At 46.0% G+C, this 11,166-nt stretch overlaps 1 protein-coding gene across 1 annotated transcript in view; it reads right to left on the bottom strand.

Annotated features, from left to right (window-relative positions):
* Positions 1 to 2,552, bottom strand: part of TP53BP2 (tumor protein p53 binding protein 2) — a 41,452-nt gene extending 38,900 nt beyond the window's left edge. The window contains exon 1 of the mRNA XM_042810337.1: positions 2,439 to 2,552. Within this exon, the coding sequence (XP_042666271.1) occupies positions 2,439 to 2,465 (27 nt within the window). The 5' untranslated portion in view covers positions 2,466 to 2,552. The remainder of the gene's footprint in view (positions 1 to 2,438) is intronic.
* Between the last annotated feature and the right edge of the window lie 8,614 nt (positions 2,553 to 11,166).

An 11,166-nucleotide genomic window follows, 5' to 3' on the forward strand; every position in this document is an offset into this window, starting at 1 on the left:
AAACACTCCAATTTCAGGGAAGTCTCCAAAGAGTAGGAGCTGCTGTGCTGTTTCAGCAGTTTCAAAGCTTTTCAGTGGCAACCAGTCAAAAGGTGAATTCCCGCTGGGCTCACAATCTCCGTGCTCCCTATTTGGGGTCACCAGCCCCACAAGTCCCTAAAGACTATCTCAAAACTCAGTTTGAGGGGTCTGTGTTTTTGTTTTAAAGGTGGTAACTAACAATATTTGTAATCTTTCATTTTTAGTTCTTTTTACCAACATTCAGTTCTCACTGATCTTCCATCATTTGCAAGAAGCATGATGTGAAAAGGCTGCATTCACCCCCTTATTTATGAGTTAAAAAACAGATTCGTGTTCAGTCATAAAAACAGAGGAAAGCCTGAGCCAGCAGATAAAGTGCTCCTGCCACCTGCATGGCCCATGGCTGCTCCTGCTCCTTCCTCTGTTTGAGCTCAGTGACATGGAACAGACCAGCAACAGCAACTCCAGATTTTACTGCTACATCTGCTAGAGTCATTAAGATTGGAAAAGGCCACTAAGACCATCATGCCCAACTATCGACCCATCCCCACTAACCCATGTCCCTCAATGCTTCATCTCCATGGTTCTTGAACACCGCCACAGATGGTGACTTTACCACCTCCCCAGGCAGCCTGTGCCACTGCCTCACTGCGCTTTTGAGAAGAGATTTCTAACATCCAACCTGAACTTCCTCTGGTGCAACTTAAGGCCATTACCTCTCAGTCTAGTGCTGTCACCTGGAAGCAGGAGACCCCCACCTCAACACTCCCTCCTTTCAGGCAGCTGTAGAGAGTAGGTCTCCCCTGCCTCCTCTTCTCCAGATTGAATGATCCCAAACACCGTGTGCTATTTGGCTCAGTTCTGGAATGGATTGATCTCTCTATTTACCACTTGTTTCTCAGTTTTCACATGAAGACAATACCACAGTTGCACAACAAGCTGGCTGTTCCATCTGTAGTTAAGCTTGTATGTTGCCCATTCCTCCATCATTAGTTACAGCAATAAAGTCAACCAGCCCTCGCTAAGGTTGGGTGCGATTAAATTATTGCTCATTACTTCCTCCTAATTGCAGGGGAAGAGCCTCATACTGATAGAAAACAAGGCAGTCACAGCACGCCCCAACACCTTTCAGCACAGATCTTGGGTCTCAGACCCAGCTCAGCTCCTTCCCTGCTGCCTCCCAGAGCTCAGCTAGAAATGCCCCTTAAGAATCATAGAATCATTAAGGTTGGAAAAGACCACTAAGATCACCATGCCAACCACCAACCCCACCATGCCCAGTAACCACATCCTTCATTGCCACACCTCTACAGTTCCTGATCATCTTCAGGGATGGTGATTCCACCACCCCCCTGAGCAGCCTGTGCCACTGCATCATAGCTCTTTCTGAGAAAAAATTTTTCCTAATATCCAACCTGAACCATCCCTGGCACAACCTGAAGCCATTCTCTCTTGCCTAAAGCAGTGCTCCTCAGGGCTTCCCCATGCCCACAGCATCTGGGGGCCAGGCTGTGTGCAGGAGGACCATTTGGAATCTCCCTCAGCAAGGAACAAGCGGGCATTAAATTTGCTAAGGTTCCTTATACACACATCAGCCTCTCTAAACAACAGAGAATTAGGGTTTCATTTGGCATCCCCTCTGTTGAAACCACATACTCAGAGACAGACACTGTTACGCTTGCCTTTTACATTTGGGTTTTTAAAAAGAAAACCAAGTATTACACATCATCCCCCTCACGCCTTTTGTGCTGACGGCCAAAGTAGCCGAGCCGAGCTCTCGCCCAACCTCAGCCGATAGGAGCGGCGTCATTTAAGACCCGCTTCGCGCCCCCGGCGGGCCGCGGCCCCCTTCACTCCCCACTGGGAGAAGAAGCGAAGCCCCCGGCCCGCAGCTGGAGGGGCCCGGCCCGCAGCTGGAGGGGCCCGGCCCGCCCGGGAGCCGCGCACGACGCGGACACCATCTTACCCCGCAGCTTAGAACAAAACCACCCCCCGTGCACACGCGGCGCGTTTCGAGCCAACTTAGAGAACTTTAAGGTCATAAATCGTCGAAAAAACAAAGACGCGTAAAGCGGGGCGCAGAGAGGGCAGCCCCAGAGGGGCGGAGGACGGTGGCGGTGTGGGGCCCGATGGCCCCCGGCGCTGGCTGCCTTCCAGAGAGCCCGTCTGACGGGTTGGGCCCGAAGTGAGCGAGGGAAAGAAAAAAAAAAAAAAAAAGAAGAAAAAAAGAAAGAAGAAAAAGAGAGAGAAAAAGGAAAAGAAAAAGTAGAGAGAGGAAAGGGGAAGTGGAAGCCCCCTCCCGCAGCCCCATGGCCAGGAGAGGGCAGGGGAAGGCAGCCTCGCCCCCCGCCCCCTCCGAGGCTCCATTTTCTCTCCCTCCCACTGCCCCGCTCCAACTTTCCACCCCCGGCGCTCACCGGCATCATCTTGGAGCCGAACCGCATGGGGACGGTCGGTGACGGCCCCGCCGCCCGCAGCGGCAGAGCGTCGAGCCGGGACCTGTTGCGGAAGCACCCGACTCAGCCCGGCCTCCTCCGCTTTGTCCCCGCCGGGCGCCGCTCTCCCGCCGACTCCGCTCCGAAAGCGGCCCCGGGCCAGCGGGGAGGAGCCGCCCCGCCCCGCCCCGCCTCGCCCGCCTCCTCCCGCCCCCCACCCCCGGGAGGGGCCGGCTCCCGCGGGCCTGGAGCGGTGTGCGGGGATTCGACGGTGCCGGGTCGAGTGGCGCGCGCTGCGCCGGCTGCGTGACGGGGCTCGGGGGGAGCGGCCTCATCTGCTTCTCCCGCTCGTGTGGAAAGCTTCCCTGTGATTAAACAGGATGGAAGGGGATTAGGGGCTCCCTGACGAAGGGAGAACGGAGTCCCGGAGCTAATTCAGGCGAACGCCTCTTTGCTGAAGGGGTGAAATAAAACTTCAGCGGCGCGGATGAAAAGCTAGGTAACTTTCTTGTGAGATCACCGAGGAAGGGGTGGTACTACGGCAGCAGGGGAGAAATAAAAGAAAAAAAAATAGAGTAAGAATTTTTAAAAAGCTAGGAAGAGGTCCCAAAGCCGCTTTTGCCGCTGCCAGCAAAACAAAAGGCACGTTTCTCTGCCCGCCGGCATGACATCACCGGCCCCGACGCGCATTGGGCGCCGGGTGAAAACCCCGCGTTGCTTCCCGTGACGTCACAGCCCCGCCCCGGGTGACGTCACGGCTGCAAGTCCCACAGCGGGGCCCGCGCAGCCCCGCGCTGTACTCTCCGCTGTCACTGCGTGCCTCGGGCTCTTGTCCCACTTCAGGGGCGAGGATGCACGGCCCCTCCGTCCTAAGGAGGAAAGGGGTTTGGTACAAACATGGCCAAAGGCGTGATGCAGTGGTGTTAATGAAGGGCGGAGTGCCCTGTAAGGGAGCTTTAGGTTCATTATGAGCTGATAACGTATTAATGACCACGCCCATCAGTACGGAAATGAGATGGAGATATGGCAGCAGCTCTCACTTCCCAAACCCAAAACCTTCCGGCCACACGATGGGCTTGGCCCAGGCAAGATGAAATGGAGTAACCCAACAGAACTGTAAAGGGAGAGAGTTCTGCAGCCAGCTGTGTATGTGTGACCATCCCATGGCTGGGGGTGCAGCTGTGTGAAGGATGCCCGAGCACCTGAGTCACAGAATCATTAAAGTTGGAAAAGACCACTAAGATCGTCACATCCAACCATCAACCCGTCCTCACCATGCCCACTGACCACATCCCTCAGTGCCACGTCCCCATCCCCATTTCTTGAACCCATCCAGGTACAGCGATTCCACCACCTCCCCGGGCAACCTGTGTCACTGTATCACCTTTCTGAGAAGAGATGTTTCCCAGTATCCAACCTGCAGCTCCTCTGGCATTACTTGAGGCTACCACCTCTGGTCTGCAAAATCAAAATAAAGACTACCATGCTTGTTGGCCACGTGTCAGGGTTCTGGCACCCACAGCTGTAAGTACATCAGCAAGGGCCTTCTGCAGATCCTTGCTGAGTTTTTTGGAGCGTCCAACTGATTCAGGATAAAATAAGGACTGAGACCTTCTAATGCATCTCCCAAATACTGACTGGTACAAACCATTTATGAGCTTATAAAAGAAATACAGAAATGGTTAGAGAAACATCGAGTAGAGAACAGCTTTCTGATATGTGCAGTAACGACATTTTGCTAGCACATGCTCCTTGCAGGTCAACCTGCAGAAGTCTCTGTAGGCACAGCTTCTCGTCATTCCATTTCCCACACAAAGCTGCCACCATCCCTGCTAAGGAAATGAAGTTTCAGGGGGTGCATGCATTTTCCCCATGTCAGTGCCAGGCTCTATGCTTCCCATGCCAGCTGGCAGCAGGTTTGGAGCAGCCTCCCTCCACCTGTTCTGTGTGTAAAGCAGGACCATCACTGCCTGCACCTGTGCAACCCTTAGCACCATTTCTTACCTCCCCATGATGGCAGGAATTTCCCACGACAGTTTATTAATCATAGGAGAGTGTTATTACAATGACCAGGGTTCATTAAAAGAGCTTTAACTGGGTTCCCCCCAGTGAGAAGAAGCATAAGCGTTTCTGCTCTCAGGTTCAGTCTCCAGGGTGCCAACAGTTGGTGATAACAACGTAACCCACATAAGAACTGGCAGAGGCAATGGTTCCTGCTCCTGTGCATGCAGAGCTATCACAAAAAAGATGAGATCACAGGAGTGGGAGCCAACAGCACCAACAGCTGAAGCCCTGCGCCTCCTCTGCTTCCTGAGAGACTGTGGGGGACCAAGACCATATGCAGTGCCTGAAAAACAGTCACAGCAAGGGGCCAGCTGAAGTTGATATTCATGGCACTGCTTGAAAAGCATCTGAGGGAAGGAGGGGAAAAAAAAAAAAAGACAAAAATGTACCAGAGTAATTCCTCTTCTCTCCCTGCAAGACACATCTACTTGATCTAAACTGCAGAAAATTGCAAAAGCAGAAAGATACTACAGATAACAGCGGTAGTGATGGTCACTATTGCAAGAACCCCTTTCATTCTTCATCAAAAAGGCTGTGATCCTGGTTCTTAGGCTGTTTCTAAAGCAGTCATGTGAGAAAGTTTGTCACAAATCAACACAGCAACATCAATGCAACAGCCTCAGGTTTGCTACCCACTGCCGCCTACTGTTGAAACAGCACCATATCAATTTTATGATCTACTACTGAAGTTCAAAGCGTAAGAGTACAGAATGGAAAGCTTCTAAAATAAGAAAGGCAGGAAGAAGAATGCAATAAGCCAAGAGAATTATTCATTTAAAATCAGTGGGTTGGGACTGAAAATCTCTAACATTAACCCTAAACCAGACCCTAATCCTAACACTAAACATAGCCCTAATGCTATTCACTAACTCTAAATCCTAATGCTAGCTAGAACCAGAACTCCTATCCCCTAAAACCTGGCACTAGCGAGGTCAGTCGTAACACTAACCTCCAGCCCTAACACCTAACCTTAAACATATCCCTAACATAAACACATAACTCTAATCCTAACTCTAAATATAACCACTCACTCTAATTCTAGCACTAAACCCTAACCCTAAAACTAACATTAACTCATAGCCCTAACCCTGGACACTGACTAGCCTTAATCTTAACCCAAAACATAATCCAAATACTCTCTAATAATATAGCCATAATTGCTAACCAAACCCTAACTCTAACCCAAAACTCTCTCTCTTATCTGTAATGCTAACTTTGGGCAGGAGTTGGGCAAGCCACTGAGTATGAGAGCGTCCAATCTCCAGCACTTCATCAGTGCTGAGACAGGGCTCAGCAAGCTCAGCCACTGGTTCCATACCAGAGGGTTAGCCCCAGGATACCTTTGTGTCCAAGCTCTGCTGCTGAGTAGGGAATGGATAATATGTGGTGTCTGGCTGCCCTCAAGGCAGACCCCTCTGCTTCCAGTGGACAAGCTGTGCACTGCCAGGCTGTTCAAGCCCTCTGCATTCACAAAGTTATGCACACCGTTTTCAGTATTTATTTTGTTTTTAAATGTCAACTCATAGACTTTGCAGCGGAAAGAGTTTTGCAGAAAATGTACAGCAGTGACTGAGTCTACTTCCCAGATGGAAAAAAGGTTCACCAGTACTGAAATCTGCAGCTGAGACTGATGAAATCCCTAAAGGAATCTGTTAACCACACAAACCAGGACACCCTATATCATCACCCTGGTGGCTCCTGCAGAAGAAAAACCCAAGTTGTATCAAAACAAAACATAAAGAGGCATTTGGCAGATGTGAATTTTTAATTAAGACATTGCAACTTGCCACAACTTGTCACGTCCAATGTGTTAGGTATAAAAGGTTGGGGCTGTTTTTGTCATTGAGGAGTGATATAAAAGGCGTACCTTCCTTCTGGGGAAAAGGTACTTCTTTCCAAAACATCTGAGTCTGGTAACTAAAATTACTTCCTTCAGCTGTGAACCCGCTCTCTGTCAGCTAATCACTTTATCTAAATCACATATGCACCCCACTGTGCAGTGCGCTCATTTGATCACATCACCCAGTAAGCTAATAAATAATTCTAAGAAGTCAGCAGCACCCAGAGACCAGCAGCACTCAGAAACTGCTTCTGAAATCTGCATTGATTTTGCTGCAATCTATTCAGCTCATAAGCTGATGACTCAACAACAATTTCAAATGGTGAATCTGCAAAAGTAGAAAGTAGCATTAACATCTCCCTGTGTAAGCATCACTCACAGTAAACAAAAGTCTTCAGTTCTTTCCATATCAGCTAGGAATTATTTAACTTCGGTAAACTAAAGCTTCTTTGAATTATTTGCTAGAAGAAAACTCTAATTTCCATACTAAATTATTTTCCATGTAATATAAATTCAGTCTTTTGTTCCAGAGGTAACTCAACAGAAGGTCAACCAGCCATCTAAAGCAAGTCTGGAAAGTCCCCCAGAGACAGGAGAAATGCTTCCTCTTCTATTAGTCCTCAGTATCCCTGGAACAAAGGTAGGCTGGCAGAAATCAGTGTTTTGTATGCATCATGTACAGCTACTATTCTCAATAATTAAATTATATTCATCGGACTCACTCTGGATTTCTGTCAATTTATCTCAGCACGAATCCTGACTGAAGACCCTCTGTAGCAGAATGTCTGCATGAGGCAATTACTGCAGTTGTGTCTGCCTCAAGCTATCCCATAGGGGAGTTGGTCAATAAGGAAGAATGGGAAGGAATTAAACAACATGCTAATTAAGAACATACAGATTCAGCTTTTGCAAACAGGAATTTTATGATCAAAATCCCATTCTTTACCAGCAGCTTTGGGACACTGCTTGGTCATACAGTGGAGCTACATCCTAGCAGGAGGTTAGGGCATGTGGAGAGTTAAATGAATGCTTCCATTTTATTGCTCCCTTGTTCCTGTTTCTCAGCTGCCAAGAAGCCAGCCTTAGCTCATGCTAGCAATTCCTCTGGGGTCAAGAGAGAATGAAATCTGAAGGATTTCAGAAAACACAAAATGATTTCAAGATCAGGCCCAACACTTTCTTTTTTGTAAGGGAGCCACAGAATTGAGGAGACTGCACCGTTGTTACTTCTGGTTAGTGTACTCATTTTCTTTTCACATTCTCACACAGAGCTGTGCATCAGCAATTCTAACCCTGCCTTCTAACATCAGACAGAGGTGTATGGTCTACAAAGAACAACTGACACTTTAGAAGCTCTCATTTTCTTACACATCAGCACTATTGGTACAGCCAGCGATGTTTCACTGAGCTGAAACGATGAGACACTGAGGGACATTACGACATTACTGATGTCTCCACCAAATTCTCTTTATCATGGTTTAAGTATATGGTAATATGCAAAAAATCAAGAGAGTTCCTTGAAACTTACATCAAGCAGACTAGCAGAAAAACTGAGTACTTTCTAATGGTGGAAACTGAATCTTTGCCCTAGGGAAGAAGAAATGTAATAAAGAACAATAGCAAAACTCATGTGATTAAGACTGCCTTTCTGTTATTGTAGGTTATTCCACTGAGCTTACGCCTGAGCACAGCAGTGTGAAGACACTTAACATGGCCAAGGCAACGTGCTAGCCAATACACGATTCCACAGCTTACCTAATAAACATATTACTTGTCCACAAACCCTCAGTCGCTTGTGGATTTGAAAATACTTATTTAAACTTTTTTTGGAAATCTAAAACCAAAAATCCTATTTAATGAGAGCCTGACTGTGCAACATACTTAGCCTACCAAAACTACTCAAGGTTAGTTTGGTCCCTGCGCTTTTAGCTGAGAAAATCTGTAGAGAATGTTTTCTTTCATCCTCACTGTTCTGCCTCTGAGCTTCATTTTAAGATTAATATCAGATACCTTACACAGGGTACTACAAATAAATTAAAAGGTGGATGGAGGTTGTAGAGGTGATTTCTCAATCAGGTTTTTATACATGTAGCATCACTGGGCCCCAGATTTGCAAAACTACAAAGCATCCACTTAAACATATTCATTTAACAAAACTGGGATTACACTGCTTTCTGAAACTATAAATACAAATGAAAGTGAGTATCAAGTTACCTATTATTTCATAGCATTTTTAGTTACAAAACATGAATATGTGCAAATTTATACTTCTGCCTACTCTTGTTAGAAACCTGTAAAAAGGAAATCGCTGTGGTGCTGATATTTGTTTATTTTTGTTTGCCTGATTGGTTTCTTTTAATTCCAGGCTCAAAAGCAACAGTCTGTCTACATGTAACTACTCTCCTTTACAAGCCATGCCCTAAGCTTTGTGTGGACGTGGACTTGCACCAAGATTTTGCATTAGTTTTAAGCCTTAGACTTTGCCTCAGTATCCAGCAGCCTGTATGAAAATACAGCTACTCAAATATAACTGTCTGATTTCAAATTTAGCACCTTTTACATATATATATATACATATATATATATATATAAGATACACAAAGTGAGCAAACTGCCACCACCCGAGAAAAGAAAACCTGCCTTGTGGGAAGGCATTTTCTATTTTTCTCTTGATCATACTAACTTAATAAAACAAATCTGTTCTCCTCCCACCCAGCTTCTGCTCTTATACTGAATTTCTGAGCACGTTATTCCTCTTTGCTGCTATATTCCCTATTAATCTCACAGTTCTTGGCCTGGTTACACACCTACCTTCAGCTTCAGCTGCTGGATTTCTTTCCTTTGCTCCTGTCTTTCCAGATGTCCACTTTTCAGTTCCTACACTTGTCAGTTCCTATGTAAGCACAGTTACACTATACTTACTAATATAATAAACGTATAGAAAATGCAGCTTATACATTATTAGGCATAAAGGTTTGTCTTAAAACGTAAAGCAGTACTCAAAACCTCAAACTGCTCAAATTACATGAATAAACAGAAAGCATTCTTGAAACTATTTTAAATTACATATATTAAGAGGGAAAAAAAACCACTTGCTTTTACAGTATTAGTGGACTACCAGCATAGACTTCCCATGCCAAGTCACAAGATTATAAAGAGTTCTCTCAAGTGTGTTTTAAACCACTCAGAGTGCATCTGAAAGGAGAAACCATAAAACCATTCCCATAAATAACCCCTTGTTCTCTAAGATAGCCAGATAGTTTTACAGCAGCATTGATGACATGGGAAGGGGAGGAGAGGAAATACACAATGTGCTCTGCTCCTAAAAAGGAAATATTAATTTCAGTGCACATTTTTGGAGTGCCATTAGGATGACACACATAAAGTCTCACCCTTACATTTTCCCTGCTCCCAAGATAATATTTTCCTTTTTTTTCTTTTATGATAGAGGTTCCAGATGGGTTTCCAAGGGAGAAGCTGAACATTAAAAGGGTCGTGATAAACCTTCAAAGACCATAAGTTTAGCCGAAAAAAAATTGTACCAGAATGCTCCAGGCAGGCACTGCTTTAGTCCTACATTAATTAAGGCTGTACTACCTTGGCACAGGTACTATAATGAGCAGTCCCATTCTTCCCAGACATTTTGTGAATTTTTCCCATAGGCTTTGTTACTGTCACTTCCCACACTGACATTGATTTCCTTCAGTAAGACAGTTTTAAGCAACACCATTCCCTAATATTATATGCACACTCACACTACTAGCTTTCAAAAACTGTGCCCACCCCTATCAGAGTAAAATGGCTGTGAAGCTACAGTGCAAGTGCCAGTGGCTACACTAAGAAGCATCAGGAAGGTTCCAGAAACAGCCTTTGGTCCCATTGCTCTGCACTCCCACACCAGATACAGCTACTATGACCAAGAAACATCACTAATGTATAGGCAAATAAAAGAGCAGAATTTGATTAATTGTGTATTTTGTTAGGTCTGGCTGTGTTGGGGGATTACTGCGGCGTTGTAACACAGCAACCAGCTCTCTTTGCAGCCATTACACCTCTGAAAGTCAAACTCATACAGTTTCCAGTGTGACCACCTTACTCTTTCTTCTCTTTCACAGAGTGAAAGGAAAACCCTGTAGCTTTACAGTGAACCGCATGAGACTAACACAGTGCATCATTAGTGCGCATCAATTGTTGTGGCCAAGAGGTTGAGGGAGGTGATCCTCCCCCTCTAACTGCCCTGGTGAGGCCACATTTGTCTGTGTCCAGTTCTGGGATCCCTGGTTAAAAAAAAAACAGGAATCTCCTAGAGAGAGTCCAGTGGAAGGCCATAGAGATGATGAGGGCCTGGAGCATCTTTTGGACAAGGAAAGGCTGAGAGACCTGGGGCTGTTCAGCCTGGAGGAGACTGAGAGGAGATCTTATCAATGCTAATAAATATCTAATGGGCAAAAGTCAAGTGGATGAGGCCAGCGAAAGAAAAAGGGGCAGTGGACACCAACTGGATCATGGGACGTTCCATGTGTTGCAAGCCGAAATGGCTTGCAGTTTGTTGTATCGATCTCAGTCCCTCCGAATTGAGACTCAGAAAATAGTCAAGGTGTTAATCAAGCAGAAGTGTGCCTTTATTTATTAAAAGATGGGAGAGCAAGAGAGGAAAAGGAAACAGAGAAAGGGAAAGAAAAGTAAGTCACTGCTGTGAATCTCATGATGTTCAAGCTCAGAGAGGGTAGATTTAGGTTAGATATAAGGAAAAAAATCTTTTACAGTGAGGGTATTGAGGCAATGGAACAGGTTGCCTAGGGATAT

This window comes from Centrocercus urophasianus, unplaced genomic scaffold (genome assembly GCF_019232065.1).
Source record: "Centrocercus urophasianus isolate 14NV4802_14NV808 unplaced genomic scaffold, USGS_Curo_1.0 seq_10, whole genome shotgun sequence".
NCBI lineage: Eukaryota > Metazoa > Chordata > Aves > Galliformes > Phasianidae > Centrocercus > Centrocercus urophasianus.